The sequence below is a fragment of the Blennius ocellaris genome, assembly GCF_963422515.1.
Source record: "Blennius ocellaris genome assembly, chromosome: 19".
Classification (NCBI taxonomy): Eukaryota; Metazoa; Chordata; class Actinopteri; order Blenniiformes; family Blenniidae; genus Blennius; species Blennius ocellaris.
The window spans coordinates 11,958,763-11,981,682 of NC_137668.1; the positions used below are offsets into that span (position 1 = coordinate 11,958,763).

At 43.1% G+C, this 22,920-nt stretch overlaps 1 protein-coding gene across 1 annotated transcript; it reads right to left on the minus strand.

Annotated features, from left to right (window-relative positions):
• Positions 1-165: 165 nt before the first annotated feature.
• On the minus strand, positions 166-22,036 carry pkd1l1 (polycystin 1 like 1, transient receptor potential channel interacting; the record flags this gene model as incomplete). Its single annotated transcript, XM_080515262.1, has 49 exons — positions 166-385; positions 487-569; positions 671-814; positions 914-1,072; positions 2,840-2,974; positions 3,105-3,245; positions 3,571-3,675; positions 4,174-4,408; positions 4,500-4,613; positions 6,082-6,144; positions 6,272-6,390; positions 6,844-6,928; positions 7,044-7,302; positions 7,396-7,582; positions 7,656-7,829; positions 7,925-8,053; positions 8,179-8,278; positions 8,405-8,511; positions 8,939-9,146; positions 9,247-9,330; positions 9,428-9,626; positions 10,073-10,173; positions 10,288-10,442; positions 10,619-10,678; positions 10,751-10,966; positions 11,211-11,402; positions 11,479-11,535; positions 11,616-11,808; positions 12,761-12,896; positions 13,037-13,157; positions 13,395-13,537; positions 13,793-13,870; positions 13,957-14,044; positions 14,261-14,332; positions 14,844-15,007; positions 15,149-15,295; positions 15,389-15,552; positions 15,653-15,856; positions 15,946-16,127; positions 16,229-16,432; positions 16,510-16,642; positions 16,843-17,082; positions 17,279-17,402; positions 17,543-18,119; positions 19,324-19,430; positions 19,517-19,669; positions 21,109-21,173; positions 21,461-21,647; positions 21,994-22,036. The coding sequence occupies 49 exons, from the start codon at positions 22,034-22,036 to the stop codon at positions 166-168; spliced, it is 7,356 nt and encodes a 2,451-aa protein (XP_080371388.1).
• Between the last annotated feature and the right edge of the window lie 884 nt (positions 22,037-22,920).

Consider the following 22,920-nt stretch of genomic DNA (forward strand, 5'->3'; position numbering starts at 1 on the left):
TGAGGCAGCTAAAACTAAAAAGTGACATTACTGTTTTACTTTTGATTTTCAATTCACACTTCATGAACGTCTTCTACCGACAATTCAAACTAGTATATAGAGATGAGACAGTGGAGGCCTTTTTAGATCACTTATTAACTGTTGACCAGATCTGATGAGGCCATACTATGAGGTCAGCTCTTTTGGCTCCTCGTGGATCAGGACCTCCACCAACACCTCTCTCTGGGTGGCCCAAGTTTGACTTAAGTCGCTGTCTTTTCCTTGAATTAACTGGTGACCTTGTTTTATAAAAAGATCTTCCGTCCAAAGACTTTTGAATGATGCTGACTGTGGGCAAGTCTCATTGTCCAGGGAGGGTTTGTGTCCTTTCTGGAATCTTCCAGTCCTAAAAATGATCAATCACATGCATATTTCAGCTTCTGAAGCTCAAATGTCCACAGTGAAGATAGCACGTGTCAGCAATAGATGCACATTTGGTCACGTTACCTGAACTGGTGAGACGAAGGCGGGGCTCCCTGGTGATCTGGCACACAGTCGTCCCAAATTGATGTGTGTTCATTCAGCAACATCTGTAAATGGACCATAACAGAGCCATGCAGCAAACCTTTAAAAAATAAAATTAAATAGATAGTATTTCCTACAGTTGCAAGTACGGCTTTGTGTTTCTTACGTCGTCACGAGAAAGGACGGGGCTGTGTCCATCTCTGGAGCGCTGGGCCCGGGGAGGCAGTGAGTGGTGCAGGCTGTCGGACAGAGCGCCGAGTCTGAACAACAGTTCATCCACGACACTTTCAAACTCCTCGAGGTCGTAGACCTGAAAAAGAAAAAAAAAAATGCAAATTGTGCTCTGCCATTTAAATTCTTGCAACTGGAAGTTTGAAACCAAGATTGCATTATGAAAGCTTCTTCCCACCTTCCTCTCCTCGCAGTTGTCAATCAATTGTTTATGTCGCCCTGTGAACTCGGAGGCTTTTCTCCTGATATATGACGCCAGTTCTGCAGAAGTCAAAGCATCTCTGCGTCTTTGAGACTGTTTGACACTTCTGACTGACGAGGACACAACAGCCACCACCTACGAAAAAATGCAAATGAGTATTTGATCCTGTGGTTGCAAGAAAAGAAAGACTGGAGTGAATATCACACGTATTTACCGCTGCTGTCCAAATCATGGTGGAGGACAGACGGAGAACGCCACAGTACAATAAATCCGACCCAGAGAGGAAGAGGCCGCCGGCAGATCTGAGGCCACGGTGATGGTGGAGTAGAGTCAGGAAGGAGCGAGGAATCGAGCTGAGTGCCCAAAATCTTTGTGCGTATAACAGATTTCCCAAGTTGGACAAGGCCACCACAAGGATCAGCCCTGAAAACTGGGAAAAGAAGAACGTTTTTGTGAGGAGCAGTTAGGGGAAAATAAAGTTTCTTTCAAAACTATGTGAGATGAAAAAAACAAAAACAATAAAACAACGGTTGTTTGTTTTAATACCTAGTAAAGAAACTTCACTTCTAAGTAAATGTTATTTACTGACCTAAAACGGTTTTAACCTGCATTAGTAAGCTCTGCTTGACTTGTTATTTCACATGCATGTCTAGCTTTTTTTTAAATATCTTTCAAAAAGAGGTTTGTTTCATTACTTCACACTTGTTGGTGGTTTGTTCAGTTCTACTTGTGTTGCGTTATGTTATGTTATGTTATGTTATGTTATGTTATGTTATGTTATGTTATGTTATGTTATGTTATGTTATGTTATGCTATGCTATGCTATGCTATGCTATGCTATGCTATGCTATGCTATGCTATGACCGGCTTTTCATTACATGAGACCTTGAGATCACCTGAACTCATGAATTTAAGTTATTTCTAAGTAACCTTTAAAGTAGGCTTGGTTTTTTTTTTATAAAACAAAACAAAACAAAACAAAACAACAATGATTCCTTAAAGTATTTACAGAATTTGAGGAAATAGGTTATTAAAACAACCAGAAGTACATAAACACTGTTTTCAGGAAGCTATGAATTTTCATTACAGTCACTGTTTGTCTACATTATCGGTGCCAAAGATTAGTATTTTGTAATCTGACTAACCTTCCTCACACTGATAAGCACACAGTACTGATGTCTCTGTCCTTTAATAGTAGGGACATCAGCATTTCCATTTTTAAAATTAGAAGTCTGATGATGTGTTGGTCATAATTTTATTTAATTTCACGGTCAGAATAATTTGAAATGAAAAACCGGGGATGCGTATAGCTGCCAATATTGGACATCAGGCCCGACACTGTGCAGGTTCTCATACCAACACAATGATTTTTCAGCAGCTTCATGTCCGTGGACGTCAACATTTCACCAGCAAGTAAAGTAAACCTGACTGCAAATTATCCACTGGGTTTGTGTGGATTCATATACGAGAGGTTGAAGGATTAACCAGTTGTCTTTACACCTACTAAAGAAGAAGAGCTAAGTGACTGTAAGTGGATGCTTAACGGGTGCAAAATGTGCACTTAAGCTCCAATTGACAGCAGGTGCAGGCGCACTGAGAGTGATCCGCCTCCTTTTACACTCAGATTGTGTTTCCAGCAGCTCGGCGCTTTAGGGTGAAGTCGTGTCAAGATGTGCAGAAGAGATGGAGCCAGACAGGAAGTTCCCACGTTCCCACATAGTAAATTTGGTCACTTTTGTAAATATAATATCTCATGTCGATGGTCGTATTTGACGTTCATTTAATAAATCTAATATGTGAAAGCAACAAGCTAAAAGATCTATTGAAAAATGTTTTTTACAGTGAAGCAGTAATGCCAAATGATTGTGGTGACAGTGTTTTTAACGTGCATGATGAGATTACCAGAGGCCATGAGAGGCTGGAGAGTGAGTGGGCTAAGACCGCAGCGGGGGCAGCCAAGGTCTTCATCACCCTCAGCACAGTCACACACTTCATGGTGAGGAGGAAGAGCAGAACGCCGCGCAGAGTGCGAATAAACTGCAAGAACAAAGTGACTTGAATTCTCAATAATAATTAGGCTTGTTCATATTCTACTGTTGTGCTCTTGTGTTTTAATTCCTGTTTCCGTTGGCCTCTCTCTCTCTCTCTCTCTCTCTCTCTCTCTCACTTGTTCACAGGTGGCCAGCTGGCTAACATCAACAGGTCCTCTGTAACTGTGTCTCTGCAGCAGGTCCGCCACTTCCATGATCAGAGTGGAGCGATAGATGGAGTAGACATAATACAGCAGTGTCACTGGCAGCAGACCGGCCTGCAAAAGGAGAGGCTGACTGAGCGCGAGGAAACCGTATTTCTTCCGGTACAGTTCAAACTGAGTCCAAAACCTGCGTTGTGCTTTGACCCTCAGACATTTTCCCTGTGTGCTTTACTTAGGGAGTGTGTTAGTTTTAGAGGCAGCAGGTTGCTTTGCCCGCTCAGCAAGGTCGTTGTGATCTTGTTTGCACTGTGAGTATGTGTGTGTGTGTGTGTCTGCACACACACACACACACACACACACATACTCGAGGATTCTATTCTAAGATCGAACTTTGTATGTCTGCATTAACTATAGCCGTTGAATGCTTCTGTAAACTCACTTCAGCCCAGTTGCTTGGTGTCGTCCAGTATCCCATCAGCCCCTGCTGCCCCGCGTCGGACACTCGATGACAGAGTTGAAGCAGAGACAGAAAGAGGAAGAGGAGCTGTGGAAGAGGCAGCGACCATGTGTAAAACCTTCTTGAGGCAAAAGGTCAGCTTTTCATGAACTTTTTCATATGACAAAAAAAAAAATCCACAAAACGTGTTTGAATATTGTGCCTCAAATCACTGGTATAGATTTACTTTTTGTGTGGCAGGTGAAATTTCAACCAATCCATCTATTTTCTATAATTCTTTGCACAAGTAGAGCCAATCCTATCCAACAGTGGGGAAAGGGTGGGGCTAGATCAGCAGTCCATCTTTTATTTGTCCATTGAGGACAGTTCTGCCTCCTCCGTGTCCAGAGTTGACGTTACAATACCAGGGATCCAAAAGCATGGACAGTCAAACGGAGGAGACTCTGACTTCACCCCACAATCCGCTGTGACCCTGAGTTCACTAAAGCCGCACAGAAGATGGACGATTGTCATGACTGTCGGCAGCTTTTTAACAAAAAAAACCAGGTGATGAATGAGAGATGAATGGCAGTGAAATATGTTCACCTGGCAGACCATAACCACGTAGTCCCACACAGAAATAGTGTGAAGCACCCGAACCGACTGGACTTTGGCAGCGGGCAGCAGGACGCCGGCGGGGCTTCGCTCAGCGAGCAGGGTCACACTGGTGAACAAGTTAGGGGAAGGGCTGTACAGGGTGAACTGAACCTTCAGGGCCACCGTTTGCCCATCCGGCCAACCCTGTGAGATCAGGAGCTTCAGCTTAGATGCAGCGTCAGACCTGAAGGAGAGCAGGAATGATATTGTCATCTTCATTTGGGTAAAAAAAAACAAAAAACAAAATCCCACCGTCAATAGTTTGAGTGTCTCACCTTGTGGAGCCTAAGCCATGCGTAACACCCAGTCCTGAGAAGCAGCCCAGGTGACCACATGTCCTCGAAGGTGTTGCCATGGAAACCTGGGGTGCAGATTTGGATGTGCGGAGGCTGACAATTTGCATCTTGAGAAGGATAAACAAAAATTGCCGAAGGCGTGTTTTCAGCACACACGCACATAGTCGGGACAAAAACAAAATCAATCACAAAACCAATAGAAACACTCAATAGATATGATATTGTGGTAGTTTTAAGAAATCAGAGCTGTTTGAGTCCATAAAAAAATGATCAGTCGTGTCCTGATGGTTACATTATTTAATCAAAATGTTGTATTCTGCACTCAAGTCTTGCACTGAGGCTTACTTTATCATTTTCATTTGTCTCCTTCATACTCGATAAATCCAGTGCATTTTAATAATCTAATTATCAGTGTCACCTTGAAGTATTTCATCCCCAAAATCTAAATGAATACAACTGCAGTTGGTTAAGAGTATCACGCTGCCTCTAAAGTGCTTTCACCACTGAAATGATCAAACTGTACCCCGATATTTTCCAGATTTAATTTAGAAAAGAATAAAACATTTGCACTTTAGGAGATTTTGTTTTAGGAATGGGCTCTTTTGTGCTCCTTACAAACCAACAGCAAGCTACAGTGAAACAGCGCCCTCTACAGGGAAGGTTAGTGCAAAACACATGGCTGCTGTAGGTTTATTGGCTTTTTCAAGCACATATTGATGCCATTTGATAAATAACACTCATTCTTGCATGGCTTTAACTGTACTCTATTGTAGTTAAAAGTACCGTTGTTAAAAAAAAATCTCACTTTTTAACTACATTCAATTGTATTGTCAATAAAAAGTATTCAATTCAACTATTTTCTGCTGAAAGAATCAACTTATTGCCTGCAAACATACAGATCAATAAGAGTTCAACATTAATCCAGCTTGTGGATCGGCTCAGCAGTGAAGTAGATTAAATTGTAAGATTAAGATGTAGATTATAAATTAAGAGGAAAAATGTTTTATCCTAAAATACACCTTAATTACGCGAATAAATTATTTCCTTAACTTTTCACTGAAAGAATACTAAACATTTCCAGATATTACTTTTCTTAATGGAAACTATTAACAGTTTATGTTCCAATGTTTTTATGAACAGATTCTTTATTCTTGAAAACTGAATTCAAGCTTTCGTTACTTACCAGACGGTGAAATGTGTCAGACCTCTCAGTTTGCAGGACTGGATCTCCAATCAAAATATATGTCTGTTCAAGGACATTTACAAGCTGAACACACGATCAGTAACCCAACAGTCCTTAACAGGGTCGAGACGATCACTTTGAGTTATGTAAAAAAATGTTTTACTCCAGTATTTTTTAATTGTAGCTTGCCTCAGTTTGGGGAGATGAATCCTTGTATAGTAAATCGAGCAGGCTCGTCTGTGTCCACCTCCTTAAGTCCTCCAGCGTTTGTAATGACATAAAACCTTTAGAATGGTTTCTGATGGAAGGAGTTTTGATGTCTTAGCGGTGAGCGACACCGACACAGAGACGTACGTGTCATTTTCATACACTCGTTACCTGATCATCTGTTTTCTGACCACGGTGTTGAGCTGGTAATGATCCCCGAATGAGCAGCCATAGCTTATGCACACCATCAAGAAGAACAGCAAGGCACAAAAAGACAGATCCCTGTTTGAGAAATGAAAAAAAAGTGATTATTTGCTTGAAATCGCACGCAAACAGGCCCATGCATGTATGGAAAACCCACCTCAGTGTTCTTTGCATGACGGCCTCTCTTCTCCTCTTCCTGCGACTCTTCCTGAGCTCTGCAGGCGCCGGCGGCCTCACGCCGTGCAGGAATCGAGCTCGCCGACGAGCTGCAAGCAGCTGTCGGCCACGAATCCAAAACTTTACATTTCAATAGGAATAAACAACCAGGGATCAACCAGAAATCCTGTCTGTGATTTTCACCTTCTCGGGATGTGAACGTCTTTTAAGGGAGACAGCAGAAGGTCCGCTCTGCCCGTCCAGTCGGTCAGCTTCACGACTCCACGACCTTAAAGCCTCTGAATTGGAGACACTTTGGCTGGAGAGACTATAAATGTCTGGTCTTTCTCTGTGCCAGCAGGACACAGCGACTGAGACAGTGAATATCTAACAAACAAAACAACAACAAAAAAGAAATGAAAATCAAAATGAGACACTTTATGAATGTTGAGCAGACTTGAGAAAGTGGTTTCTACAGCTGTTCTGAAGAGGCAGTTTCTGGGGCTCCATGGGGAAAATTGTTGGGGAGTCAGAAGAATGCACGTGGTTGATAAAATGCAGATGTTAATTTACCGCAGCTGGCTGTATGAGGAAGATGCAGGACATGAGAGAGACGGAAAGAGAGTGAATCCAAAGCAGCACATCGCTGCTGCCGAATCTGAAACATCACAACACACACACACACACACGGTTACTATGCAACACGAAAACAAATGAAACTAGATTACCGATTGACAAACAATGCATTCACAGAGTCGTCACATTTCCACTACCTCATTCCGAACACTGCGGAGAGCAGCAGGCAGCAGAGAGACAGCAGCAAACACAACGCCCAGACCAGACAGCAGCACCACCGTGATGCCGGCTTCACTCTTGAATATTCACACACAGAGTCTTTCTGCTTTCCAACAACTCCGCTTTTGGTCCAATTAGCATGCTGGTTTTCCTCATCGGCATCGCCTATGACCAAACCTGGTTTATTGTTCCAGGAGGAACAGGGTTCAAACACACTTTCATGTACTAATCGGACATCTGTAAAGAGACAATAAAGCAAAAGATGAAGGAGTAATAAAAAATCAAAACCCACCTCATCGTGGGTAGAAATGCAGTTAGGATCAATCTTACTTTCAGAATAATCCTGATTAGTCATTTTGCCTTTCGCGTGTCGCGTGACTGATCTCGCTGGTTTCGCGCCACACAGTCGAAACAAAAAAGAGATCAGTGTGGCCGCGGGCAGCACGGCAACTGCACTTAAAAGTCCCGTTTTCACAGAAACGGCTGAAAGACTGACGAAGCCCAGCTCCAACACCAACTGTAAACAAGAACCACAGTGAACAAAACCTTATGGCTCTGAATCTAAACTTTGGTACGTTTGGTTGACCTACCTGCTCATCCATTAATGAAATGATGGCCGCGTTGGCACAAGCGTAGCCCAGCAGAAGCAGCAGACACACACCGAGTCTCTGAGTGTGTGTGAGAGCGTTTGGGCGAGGGCAGCTGTATACAGATGCCCACATGTGGAAATCGGAAAGGTCATCAGACAGCTTGAGACGCAACATCTGTGGAGAGGTGGTCGACAAAAGTAACAATAGAGAAAATATGGATGTTTTTTTTCACCCGTCTTATTGTTGGTATTTGCTTCTGAGTGCTATACCTCAGTGAAATTCAATCCGTGAGAGCGGACGTGCAGCGTCCTCTCCACTCGGCCATCGCCTTTGTTCACAGCGAGCCAGCACTGACCCACAAACAGCCACGAGCATCCCTTCACGTGTCCTCTGGCCATCTGAATCAAGAGCAGCTCAATGGAACATACAGACTAATTCCAAAAGCTGCCATGCAGGGAGTTCTCACATCATTAGTGCGCTACAAAACTACTGGCAACAGTGAGGAAATAAGAGTCTGTACTACCTCAGTCACCTCGATGTGTTTGAGGTACCAGTCAGGAGAGGATCCAGAGTTATCATGCCAGATATGAACCCCCCACAAACCTCCCAGACTGTCGGCCGCGCTGCAGAAGTCAAGAACAATAATCAGTCATTATGTCGCCAGGTCGTTAATTAGACGTTTCATATTGTGTAGCGTCATTTAATAAGAGAAAGAAAACTCTTCCATTTTGTATTCTTGGAGGTTTTACCTCAGAATGAAGGTGTCTTGAGAGTTCCTCCCGAACAGAGTGCATTCTGGGACTTTTAGCTCTTTTGTATGGGAGGACTTATTTTCACCACACAGCACTATGTAAACCTGGTGAATACGAAAAGATACCACCCAAAAATATATTAACACTGGTCTTGTACAGCTTCATTGTCTAAATTTCAGAGAAAGAAAACCAAGTGCACACTAAGAACAAGATTATAAATTACAGATAATCAAACCCGGGAAACACAAATCAGTTTGAATTCAGTCAAGTGATGGAATGTTGAATTCATTAACTCTGAATGTTGCAAATCTATTTTTTTTTTTTGCATTTGTTTGGGACAGAAACATAATGATGAGCAAAAAAAATCTACTTGATACTAACTATGTTTGCACAGTCAACTAAATCCTTGTCGTATTTAAACAAAGTTATGCAGAAGATCCTGAAAATATTTAACATAAAAAAAAAACCCCAGTGGTTAAGTTGAATAATAACAGTAATAATGGCTACTGATAATCTTTGGTGCAGTTATACCTTTGCACTCATACGAGCTGCAGAGCGGAGCCCAGTGTGGACAGTGACTGCATACAGGTACCGGTCAGACGGAGAGTTGTCGGAAAGGTCGTGGACACTTTGACTCTCCTCAGACGTGGCATCGGCTCTCCTGCAAGCCACCAACCCCGGGATGAACGGGAAGACACTCAGCAGCAACGCAGCGAGCAACGTCAGGTCACTGGAGGCGCTGTGGAGGTCGAGAGACACAGAGGTCAAGCGCTCGCATTGAAACGACGGCCCAAGAAGGTCAAATTGATGAGTCCAGGCATAAAGATGAGGGCGTAAACCTCACGAACTGGTCCAGATCAGCTGTTTCGTGGCTGACTTGAAGCTGCTGCCGCAACACAGTCAGCGGCCTCAGCCGGTGGCAGCTGGATTCAAACGATGGATACGAAATGGTATGAAAAGTCAACACTGGTGATGTCTTGTCCATGTGGCAAAAAAAACCACATAGAATTCATGACCTACCTGCAGTTGACTGCTGGATCTGCGTCTGTTTGCTGTGTCCTGCAGCCGCGGTGAGTCCAGGCCCTCTGCTGGCTGTCCCAGGACAAACACACACTGCTGTCCACTGAGAGACTGTAGCTTATCTGTCCACTCAGCTGCTTTCTTCTGGGCGTTTTCCCAAAATCAGCAGGAAGCAGAGCCAAGTGACCGACCCCTGCGGCTAAAAATGTGTAGGATTTTAACACGACTTGTTGTGTATCGAAACCAAAAGTACGCTTGAAAATGTTCAAACGAGTGAAGCTCCAGTCACACAAAAAGATAAATCATGACACTTTGCAAAGAGAAAGAAGTCCATTTCATGAAACATCTTTTTGTATAACCTGAGAACCAAAAAGTGGAACGTACCATTTCAATAATGTGGTTTTACAGCTCAAAATTCTGTGACAATCCCTAGAAAGTGCTGTCCTCTTGCTACTCTCATATTTCATGTTTATGTAAATACAACAAGTGATTTAATTTTGTCATTGAGTCCTGAGGGAAATCACGCATGTATGTTTTCACAAATTCTCCAGCAAAGAATACTGACAGCTTCTACTGCTGCTGTTGATCTCTTGGCCTCAGTGTTAGTTTATAGAAAGAAAATTAGAAATCAAGATGTGTTACTACCGTTGAGGTAGGATGGCGGAAGAGTAATGCGAGTCGTGTTGCTCTCCCAGTGGTGAATCTTGTGTAAGTGGTGTTTGCTGGGAGTGGGTTTATCAAACATGCTGAAATGACAAAATAAAAAAAAAACACCCCAAAAAAGTCAAACAGAATGAGACATCTTTCTATAGTTCAAACTATATTCTGATCATGGCGACACAGTGAAACAGTAAGATAACCTGTAAAGAAGCAAGACGGGAAAGGCCTTGTTGTTGGATGGTGGTGTAAAGGCGACTGTCAGCTGTATGGCCTGCTGCAAGGCCTCCTGGGTAATGTTGAAGCTGTGGTAGTTGACCTGGGCGCGCAAGAGGATGAACTCATGCACGGAGCTCCTCTACATGAAAGTGCAATCACACAAGTCATTATAGGACGAAGATGCTTCAGAATGTGAACAAAAAAAAAAAATGAAAAGTTTCATTCGGGAGCACATTAAGACTTTTAACTGTCAAAACGCACGTTTCGTGGTGGACGTTGCAGAACGATGCTGATTGGCTGAGAGAGGGAGCGCACCGGGATCTTCTTCCTTGTGCTGCACATGTAGAGATTCAGCTCCACCACTGGGCCGTCCAACTGTGAACCAGCAGAGCAAGTAAAGATCATCACTTTGTCTTTCAAACAATGGCGACTGTGTGCTCTTCTGACCTGTGTAGGACTGGTAGCCCAGGTGTATGGTTTGGTAGCCCAGGCGTATGGATTGTGCGTGAGCTCTGTGATCACTCTGAGAACACACAGGTCCTGGATCAGAGAAGCAGGCATGGATAAAGTGGCTGAGGGACATCTGATGACCGTGGAGGTTTGGTTTTGGGATGCAGCATAAATGGAGATGGGGCTGGAGCTAATCGTGAGCTCCTGAGATTCCTGGAGCGAAATGAACTTCTGAAAACATGAGAGTAGATATCTGTCAAAAGGCAAATATAAAAAAAAAAAATGTAAAAATAAAATCCTGACCATGGAGATGGTCGAACGTGACTTCTCTCACCAGCATTACATCCGAAGCGGTTTGCAGAATATAAGAAACAAGCTGCATCCCTTGCTTTGAGCATCTTGGAGCATCGCTGATGTTTTTAGCAGCCGATGAGTTCGATTCCTGTGGCTGCGTGACGTCAGCACTGCTGGGCGCTTCAGGTGTGAATTCACACATTGCGACTCCCTGCAGGCTCAATGACAGCAGGCCGATGAGGGAGCTCCATGTCTTCTGGTTAACACGGAGTCCCTCTGAAGCCCTGGACTCAGAAAACTGCTCCGAGATGTCCTGAACGTATGCTGTAACTCGCCTGGCACTCGCCAAGCTCACCTGAAAGAGGAAAGTGAAGTATGAAAAGCTTTTGAGGTTCCCTTTCTTGCATGGAGGGATGAATCCACCCACTTACCTGGCTTGCAAACTGCAGGAGCTCTTTGAGAATGCTGACTGTGTCCAATATCGCTGCCTGAAATCAAATTGCACTTATGAAAAAAACCCAACAAAAGTGATTATGTTAATGTACGACGCGCTGTGCAGTGTGCATACCTCGGCGCTGCTTTTGAGGTCGCACAGTGCAATTATGAGCCGACTGCGCAGGCGTGTCCGTGCGCGTGTGTTTGCCTCAAAGTCCCTGCTGAGTCTGTTCATGATGCCGGAGAGGAGACTGATGTAGTTCCGAGTCTCCATGTTGTTTCCAAGCTGCAGCAGAGCCGACAGATTCCTCATACCTGCGTCTGAACTGGAAACAAAAAGAAACATATTATCTGGTGCACATGACATTTTAGAATAAAGCACTTTATGTGTAGAATAAACAAACAGCTGTTTTGATAGCAAAATGTTGCTGTCCTATTAAATAGTCCTCCAGCATAACATGGTTTGGATTCGTATTTAGCGCTTTAAAAAAGAACTGGAAGGACAAGTTTAAAGTCTGTGAAGATTCTCAGTCATCTAGGTCATGGTGTTCCTCCTTTTTTTTTCAGATGAGAGGTGAATAATCCTCAAAACTTCATGCAAGTCCAGTTCAGAAAAGAATTAATCGAACTGTAATGCAGGTAAGATCTCCTGTCTAATAGTACTTTTGGTGGAAAACGTGAATGACGTTCGACTGTTCTTCACATTATAGGATGTCATTGTTAGTGCCTGTTGTTCAACATATCTATTCTTGTGCTTTTGAGATGCTTTTAGTTTTAAATGAGTATTTCATAGCAACTGCCATAACTGTTACATCTATGGTTTTGCAATAAAACGTATCTATAGTTTTAATGGGTTTCCATCATACTTACAATAGATTGATGGTGGAAAAAAGGAATATTACAGTATTACTTATTCCCATTATTTCATTATTTGTTTTCATAATTAAAAAGGAAACAAAAAAGCATTTCAAAGTAAAGTGATGCCTCTATTATTGTGCAAATTTGCACTGATGGAGAGATTGATTGATCATAGCTTTGGACAATCAACACAAAACCCAACCTGCTAACATGTAGATCTCTGAACTTGACTCCAACTCATTAAGTACTTTCATTTATAACTATATCCATTTATTATTCACTGAATGGATATAGAAGATTCTGAGTACAACACATCTTTATTTCAGCTGTCAGAGCGGTTTTGTTAATGTGAAGTCACGTTCAACACAGGGACATCATTATGAGCATGATGCAAAATCTCCTTGAATGAGTGATTCTTACAGCTCCTGGTCAGGATCCGAGTGGGAGGAGGGAGAGGAGGCGCGGCTTGGGAAGCTCGGCTGGACTTGAACAGTGACAGGACAAGGTTTGGTGGCAGATCCAGATGAGCCGCTTCTGATTTCAGTGTGAATAGTGACTGTAAGCAAAACACAATTAACTCATTCGCTAAATCAGATGGAAACGGCTTTGACCAAATATAATGCATTATTTGAGTTTAATAGTTCTAGTTTCCGTATGTGTGGATATATTTATAAGTGTGTGTGTGTGTGTGTTTACCTTTGAAGTCGTCACTCGGGTCACCCGAAGGAAGGCTGAAGTAGTAATGAAAGTCTCTCCCCTGGTAAAGCTCCCTGGGGGGCTGGTCTCTAATGCTGTAGCTGTACTTGTACAGCAAATCCTTCAGCACACACACACACACAAACATAGACACATGTTGTAAAAGTGTTCACAGCTGGATTGTGGTGCCTATAAAGTACATTTCCTTTGGTGGGATCTGATTCACATAAAAAAAAAAAATTACAAAAGGATTATTATAACGTCTTAGTGCTTTGTAATCTAAAGAACACATTCAATTGGAAACGCATGAAACGATACATAAAGGGGGGGTGGGTTTACTGCGTGCGACACGAGGTACCTCCCTCCCCGACGTGCAGAAGATGCTGAAGTGTGTGTGCAGCTCCATTCCGTTGACGGGCTGCACCTGGCAGGTCATGCCCTCCGGAGCCGGGTTCGTTTTTAGGAACAGCTGAGCCCGGCCAACAAAGCTGTTCTCAGATTCTGCATTGCACAAGTAAAGAGAGCAATGTTCACACTATGGGTGAACAGGTCGTCGTTATCTCAGTTGCGCAATTAATAATAGAATCCAAAAAGCCTCTGTGATGATCTGGCGCTGTTGTTGTTATTAAGCGTAACTTATAATGATGGATGATAATAATAGTAATAATAAAAGAATTATACCGGAAATTTGAATCAAATTTGCAATGCGTACGATGTACAGTGTTGATTAAGCTTCTATATCGTGATGAAACTTACCGGCCGTGACCTCGATCATGTATCTGCTCCCTGGTCTCAGGCTGAAGGGTCTGAATCTGACCAAAGAGGAGGAAATTCCTGAAAGAAATCCAAAGAAAGAATAATTGACTTATTGCTCAAGAAAAAAATATATATATAATTTACCAGATATCTGGATATAGTACCTGTGTAGGTGTAGGACTCAAAGACGCCGCCGCTGATTGGGTCTCGGGCCAGGTCGAGCAACGTTGTCTCCCGTATCACCACCGGTGGCTTCGGATGGACAAGGTTACTGCCTTCTTCTTGGCGTGACGGTGGATCAAATATTGAGTCTCCTCCTCCACTGAAGCCTTCGTCATCAAATCCTGGATATTTATATATATATACACTCATATATATATATATATATATATATATATATATATATATATATGAGTGTATAAAGAATTAGATTTGACATGCAGTATGAGATAACAGTATTTTGCGTACCTGTGGGTCGTCCTGCTGACATCCCCGGGTCTCCTTCTGCTGTAATTGTGAAGAGAACATCGTAGTCTGGATCTGTAGTAGGAGTTCACACAGAATCAAATCAATCCTCGTGTTTGAAGCCTTCTTCCAAATTCGCCTTTGTTGGAGCGTAGATTATCTCCCTTGTGCGTTAGCAGCAGTAATTTAATTCATTTTCACATCACTAAGTGAGCATTCAAGTACATTTTTAGTCTTTTTTTTTTTTTTTTAGTCCTCTTGTCGGTTCTCATTGGTTTTGTTTGTTATTGTCCTGTACACTGTAAACTGGGAAATGGGACTTTCCCCAACTGGTATCGTTCCCAGTTCCTCTGTGCAATGAACTATTTTGCAAAGTGTCACTGTTGTAATATCTGTGTGTCAATCGCAGATCATGTGAGTTGATCCTGAGCTGCCAAGTGAATCTCCTCACTTCAGAGATTTGTTCAGGCTAAATAAATGAAAAACATTTAATTTCGCCATCCAAAGATTCAGCAACGATTCTGGTTGAAAGAGCTCCAGAGCCAAAGCTTCAGCCTTTCACTTCCTCACCTTGTCCACCACTCACAGCTCCACTCTCCAGGAGAGGAAAATAAAACTCCCCGTCAGCAGAGGAGTCGGGGTCAACTGGGAATTCACTGATAACGTCACGCTGACCAAAGTGCTCCAAATATAGGTTTCTATTATTGTCAAGGTCGAGTGGGCCGGTGGAGAGCTCAGACAGTAACAAACCTGTGTGAAGACAAGAGAGAGAGAGAGAGAGAGAGAGAAGTCAGATGGTGATCGAATGGTTTTGTTTTGGTTTATTCTTCAAGCCGCAGTACAAACCAGCTTTATCTGATGTGGCCCTGCTCCTTTTTGATGATGTCCAACTGTTTTTCTGCTTTTCTGGCTGATTTTCAGAGGCCTGAACCGTATGAGGGCGCTGTGGTGCAGAAAGCGGCGCAATCTGCGTGGATATGGCGGGATTCTCCATGATGGAAGAAGGAGAACTGAGGTCTACCGTGTAACAAAAGGGCACTGCAATAGAGCACGGAGACCAATAATGCGATGGACTTCAGGTGAATGGCAAGCACAACAAACAATTTGATGAATTTATTCTTTTTTTTTTACCCTCAAACTCAGGCTTGGATGAAGAGTTGACCCGGTGCAGACTCCAGGAGTACCGGATGTGTTTTTCAAGCGCGTTGCAGTCGTCACACGAGGTAAAGACAGAAAAAGGCTGATCCCAGTTCACTTGTTCTCCCTGGCACTCCACGCATCGGATAAACACCCTCCTGGAGATGTAGTAGTAGTTGTTATCGGTGTAAATTAATCCACCAGTTGGTATTGAAAGGCTTCAGCAAACCTTTTATGTTACTTTAGTTTGACTCGTACCCGACAAAGTTTGGAGTTACCGTGATGAAAGTGTCAGATGAAGCTGAACGCTCCCCACTGTGGACCGTCAGTGTGAACTGGAACTGATCGAAGTTGCGTTTCAGGCCGGCGACGGGAAATTTGAACACAGGAGACGAGGCGGGGGTGTGCTGGTCGAAGCAGGGGCTGGAGACGGAGCTGACGGGCTTACATGTCCAACTGTAGCTGCACAAAAGGAAAATTGAACCGCAGGTACAAACAAAAAGGATTTCTGGCCTTTGGCTTAATTATCTCATGGAGTTTTCGGTTTCTACCCGAGCGGGATCATGGGGAAGTCGGGGTCATAAGATGCACCTCCATCCAGAGTCACGGCATTGGAGCTCCCTCTGCTAATGAAGACGTTGGTGCCACCCTGGATGATGGCCACAGGCCGACTCGGCAACACCTGGAGCCTCACACTGTAGTTACCGTACACCACGCTGCCGATCACCTGCACCTGCGGACCGACGACGGGGGAAGAAGTCGCGTGACTTCAAACCAGTCATCTGATCACTGCGTCAGTAACAGATCAGTTAAGAAAAAGAAAATCCCACTTACCTTTGCGGTGGCAGTAAAGGTGTCACATGGCAGGAGACGGCTCTGCAGCGTGAGGCTCTGTCTGTGTATGTCTGTCAGAGGCAACGGGAAAGTCCTGCCTGCTGAGTCCAGCAGGGTCCAGGTGTAGCGGATCCCGTCGGACACGTCACAGTCGAGGTCTGTCTCATAGGCGACCCCGAGACGCACAACCTCATACCGCCGTACCTCGATGCACAAAGGAGAATTTGACTTCATCAAATCTGCCACTCCAAACCGTGTCGAGAGGCGAAGTTCCAGCTGACCTGTAGTTTTTTAGGCCCCATGTTTTTGACCGGCGGAGGCCGACAGCGGCGGTCCACGACGAAGATGTGACTGCTCAGCGAAGCAGAACTGACCAGGTTGGAAACTGTTACTTGAACTCTGAACTCTCCGGTTCTGCAGTAACACAACCCCCCCCCCACCCACCCCCCAACAGAGCATATATTACAACTCCATCATCTCTCACTTCATCTCAAGTCGTACGTGATATAACATAGGACAGTTTACTTTTAAATGGAAATGACAGCAATAAATATTCACAAATCGCATGAAAACAATGAAGTAACAAATTCAAAGCGGTGAAAGTCTCAGTCCACCTGTAGAAGACGTGCTCTTCTACATCCTGTCCCAGTTTCGTCGTCCCGTCTCCAAAGCTCCAGGCGAAGGTGAGGTCGGTGCCCGCGTTCACCCGGCAGCTCACCGCCACGGTGCGGTTCTGCAGGATGGAGGCCTGGTGGACCAGCCTGTTGAGTTTCACCGCTCTCTGGACCACCAGCATGAACGCGCCAGACGTCACAGTCTTCTGACCGACAGACGCAACCACCAATACGCGGTAACTGGGTTAAAAAAATGTTTTAAAAAAGGAACTGAAATTCATGTTTTTTGCTTTTGTGAGATTTACTGGTTTTTTAGTGTCCAAAAGTGTCATTTTAAAGCACAATTAATCACATAAACAATATAACAAAAGACCATCCTATCCGCGGGAATGCCACTAACGGTTCAGTCCATAATGTTTGTCAGGATGTCACAAACCTTCCAGGCTTCTGATATCGTTTGTTGATGGTCTGTGAGTTGGTCTTTGCAGATGTGGCGTCTCCAAAGTCCCAGGCGAACTCCACTGGAACGGCTATATCAGCCACAGCCAGGAAGGTTATTTCTGCATTTGTGGGATACGCTTGCTTTGCTGCGTGAATCCTTATAGCTGTAGAAGATTTATAAAAAAAAATATATATATAAATGTGTTCACAACATATTACAAAACAGAGACACGAAACACGTTTCGTTTCGCTGAGTTACCATCCACATTGTGAAGAGGTGCCTGCTGTGCCGGATTAATTTCAGTTTGTGGCGTCAGCCTCTTGTTTTCCTCGACACACACTCTGTTCTGAGAAGACAGTCGCCTCGCTGCTTGAAGCTCCATCGAAACCGTCCTACTGTGGCGGGAAACCAAAACCACGGCTGCCTCTGCACCGGTCCTGCAGCTGCCGTTTCCACACAGTGAGGCTGCGTTCGCCACGGGGGAGACGGTGGATGAAGGCGACTGCTCTCGATTGGTTTTAAAACGATCAGGAACTTCCGGAAGCGGCTCTCCGTCGGCATCCCGAAGCAGGATTTGCGTTTGAAATGGGGCCCCGGTGAGAGGCTTAAAGGCCTGAACGTCGATAGAGTAACACCCTGCTTTTGGAAGAGGGACATAAAGTTTCCATTTCTCAGCCGTCACGTTCATCACATTCATCGTGGCAACAACCGCCAAACTAAAAACCCAAACTACGTCGGTCCCGCTGTCACTGGCAGGGCTGAGAACCTCCAGACGCATGTGTGTGTTGGCGGTGAGCGTCTCCACAGAGTCATCAGATACACTCTCCTCAGCAACCTACAAGAGGACGAGGTCACACACATTCATACATAAGGTTCAGGTTTTATATTTTCCTCCAGAAATCCCACCGAAAAACAATTAATCATTCTCAAATGGCAAAACACATAAAGGTGCTGCAACACTGCATCAGATGATATATTCTTTTACAAATATAAGTGTTATTTGCAACAACAACAAAAAAAACCCAACAGTTTCAGGGAAGGGATGACTATTCAAGATGTTAAAAAAAAAACATATCTGTTTTTTATGTTAATAATTCATACACATGACCACTTCTTATATCATAAAGTTACATGTTCGGTGAGATTCCTGGAGTATTTACTGACAGTGTGAGGTCTTTTTGCTTCACAGGTCCAGCTCGGTTTTTTTTCATATGAACAATTTTATGTGCCAAATTACAGGAAATAAATGAGCCCAATAAGATTAATAAGCTTAATAAGATTAAGCTTATTAATGGTCGACTCTATCCCAAATAACTATTTTCATGTAATTAATCACAAATCAATATACACTAAATATTTGTTTTGTATATTCTGTTTTTCTATTACCAAATTCTCCATATTTTAATTTGATGAAATCAATATTTTTTAATTTATGCAGGAAGACAGAAATGTTCGTCACAGTAGTGTGGGGAAAAAAACAGTGGATCAGAGGGATTCTTCCTCACTTTCCTTTTGATTTTTTTGGGAGGATTTGTTAGAGAAATCATGAAAGAAGAAATAGCTATTTCATTAAAACACACATTTGTAAAACGGAATTTCAAGTAAGTGTAATCAAGACAAATAAACACAGATAAATATGTAAATAAACAAGCCTTAATGCAATAGCCTGACTCCAACTGTCACAACAATTACAGACCAGATAAAGTCTTATTTGATATTTCCAACGGCGGTACAAAGTGGTTCAAGCTGTTTCGGGGGTTCATTCTACCGCCCTGAGAAAACTTCTGATTAAAATAAGAGTTGAGTTTTTACCTTCGAGTTAAATAAGTAAAAATCTTTAATTTTTTCTCATTCAAAAATGTCTTTGAGTGTACCCTATATAGCCAACAAATACTAAAGCAGCTCTCATCATCATTTATCCACTGCTGATCTCCATAGGAGTCAGTTATGAAATAGCAGTGTGTTAGAAGAGCAGTTTCTTTACGCTTGAACAAGCAGTGAGGCTCCTCCTGCAGCGTGTTCATGTCGCCCTATGTTACCTCCGTGGTCGAGGGGCAGGAGGGGTCACATCTCCGGGGCAAGGAGACCACAACCCTGCCTGGAGGCGGCTGCAGGCTGGACGGGCGGAGGCTGGAGACCTGCACGTCTAACGAATTCATCCGGAAATGATCACAGCGAGGAGGTCAGCGTTCTTCTGTATTACTGTGTGAATCAAGCAATGTGTAAACCTACTGATTTCTGTAGATTTCAGAGCGCGGTCCGATGACACGGCGAGGGAGCCGTCGCCCAGCACTTTGATGCCGCGTGAACTTTGACCTTCAGAGGTCGATCCCTGAAGCTCCAAAGTAACAGAAGACTCGTCCTGCTCTCCGAGACCCACAATCCCTTCATAAAGTCAGTCAGAAAAACATGTTCTCACACTAATATGTTTGTGTCTAATGAATATACTGTCAGACATTAACACAATCATTTACTCGCTATTTCTTGTTCCGGAGAATCAGGTCATTTTTCAATATGTTGAAATTCATATTTATTTTAATCCAACTTATGTTCATATACACAACATAAGCTACTGTCATTTATCAAAAAAAGATGGTGGACACAGAATAAAGGAAAAATCCATCTTTAAAATGATTAAATACACAATTTAACAGCATTTAAGCTTTTAAGCACAGAAAAGTGTTTTTCTGAAAAAGTATTTGAAATTGATGATGGACTTAAAATGACTAATACAATTTTTTATATCAGTTGAATCAATGATCTGAATCAATACTTTAATGATTGTTTGTAATAATGACTTAAATCTCTCTATAGAAGTAAATTAATGAGATTGTAATATTTCATAATATATTCAACCAACTATGTCCAATTTTCTATTAAATATTATATGTGCAATGGACAGTAAACAAAGTAGAATAATTAAGACGTAAGAGACATTGTACTGTTCAACAATGCATAATTTAAAAAAAATACAACTCACACACAAAAACTGTATTTTAAAACAAAGCTTTTTAAAACTGGAATTGGCCTCAATGTAAATTTGAAACACTGCAGGTTTTGTGTTGTTAATATATGTAAGTTGACATTTATACTGACTGCAGCATCCAGCCACTTTTCCAGAATCTTCCACCGTGAATGTCTTTGCGGTCTGCTCACCGTCTTGAAAAGCAGACGCCACAACTCCTTCATGTGAAAGAGGAAGATGAGCACTAGAAAAGAAAAGAAAAGAAAAGGTCTCAAATTGTACTTTTTAATTCAAAATGTTCATTGATTGTGGTGGAGGGGGGGGAGTTTGCTGACTGAGAGATACTTCAGCAATAAAGAGGCTTTTTCACCTTTGTATTTGACTTCCTCCCTTCACATGTTTAGTCCTTTGATTGGAGGATGTGTTGAAACACTGGGTGATCACCGTTTGGTGATCACCCAGTGTTTCAACACATCCTCTTCCACATCCTCTTCCAATCCTCCACATTGAGCTGGTTGCCACAGTAACAAGTCCCTGAGGACAATGCTGTGAACTGGCAGCTTCAACAACAAGCACTAAGATAAACACTCAAATATTCTTTAAAAATACAGAGGTGCATGGAAAGACCATGCAAATATTTTTGGTATTTGATTTGTCAAATGTGGTTCAACTCTTTTCCTACAAATGTCTGTGAAATGCATCCAAGATTCTGGTTTTGTGTTCAAACCCCCAACAAAAAAAACCAAACACATTTTGCTCTTAGGTTTTTCACAGAGCTGAACTAATAAGCATTATTGCCGTTTTTTGTGTGTGGATTGAACCTGGATGTTAAACGATTCTTGTGACATTGGAATTGCACGTTTGGGCACAGGATTTTCCAGGGTGTGAGGGACCTTGCTCAGGGGACCCTCGGCAGAGATCCATCTAGTTGAATTCGAACCGACGACCCCCACACGTTATAGCACCTCAATTCGATTACAAAAACAAAACAAGATCTGATAAGATCACATGATTTTTTTTTCTCCATGCGCAATGAATTAATCAAACAAAGAATGAACATTGTCCAGCTGCTGCGTCACTGTGAATTAACAATGACCCACTTTGATTTTTATTTTTTTGTTGTTGTTGCTAATTAAAAAAAAACGTGTTTTTCCTCATTTGTACCAGTTTTATTAGCACAGCATTAAGACATGTCCCACCCTCCAACTCACCCTCCTTGCAGGCAGCGCACAGACCAGCCTGCCGGGTCAAGGTCACGGCCAGCCTCGGGCGCATACAGTCCGGAGGGAGCGGAGGAGAAGTCGGCCTTGACGCAACAGATGAACCCCGGCGCAGAGTCCGCGGCACAAAAATGCGCACGCAGGGCGAAGAGTGTGCAGACAAATGCGGAGAGCATGTCTGCCGGGCGAGGTTTTCCGGACACAAAAAGGCCGCAGTGAGATGGACGCGCGCTGCATCAGAATGAAAGGAGGAGTTGGCGAAGGAAACAGGCGCAAACTGCGCCTCGAAAGGTGCATTCAAGGTGCGTGGGAACGAGGAGGGCGACTGTGTGCAAACGAAGGCGTCAGAAGTGGGTGGTGATTGCACTTATCCGGGGTCAAAGTGGGGGGGGGGAAATGACAGGCCTATGTGGAAAAACCGCTTCGCAATTTAAATAGTATTGTAAGTGTATTGAGACGCACGTGTGACCTTTTTGACGACATCGTGACGAAAATGCGCACAAGCCTTCAACTCATCAGTCCACTGTTGGAGCCGTATGTGATCGCAAATTTGCCAAAGGTGTACATCGTGGCATATCCTCTCTGTTTTACTGATGTGTCTATGTAGAGAACGTAAAATAAAAGAAATCCATCAGCCAATCACTGTCAGTTAAGCTCTGATCTATAAGCAGCGGCCTTTTCTTTGCGCTCTGCTCCTTTGTCAAAAATCCAAAGGCGACCTGCTCCGTACGCCCCCACATAAAGTTTTTATAGATCATATATAACCTGAGTAGTTACTGTTGTGACGTTTCCATTCAACACGGAGGGACTGGGCCTTGCTGCGGCTTGAATATTGAAAAATGACGTGACCTGATGAGGCAGATAACCGAGACATTGTTAAGAAGAACAGGATGCGCACATACGTCACTTTAGCAGACCTTTGCCTTTTTTGGTATCTATAAAATGATTCTGCGTCATACTGGGAACTGAACTGACCTTGACCTGGCTCCGTATCCAATCTTGGACTGTGCATCCGAACATAAAATTGTGTATTTACATTGTGTATTTGCACCCACATATCAGATCCCATTATTGACTTCCTTCCGTTTATTTACCCTGTTTAGTGCTCTACATTGAGACCAAACACCTAATTACAATCAATCGTCAGGATTTATATAAAACATGTGGAGGCTTCAGATGAATGGAAAGTAGAGAAATATATGCTTATTGTAACAGTGGGCATGAAGTGCTAAATTTTATGATACAGCATTTGGATTATCAAAATATTTAATGCAAAATCAGATGACCGTAAAAAAATATACAATTAAATGTTATTGACGTCTTATTGCATTCAGGCTGTAAACTGTATATTCGGCCAGTAAATAAAGCAACAAGGTCACACATCCTGCAAGTGAGGGTGAACTGCGTCCTCTCTTAAAGTGTCTCTCTGCTGCAATATGTGGTTGCCATTA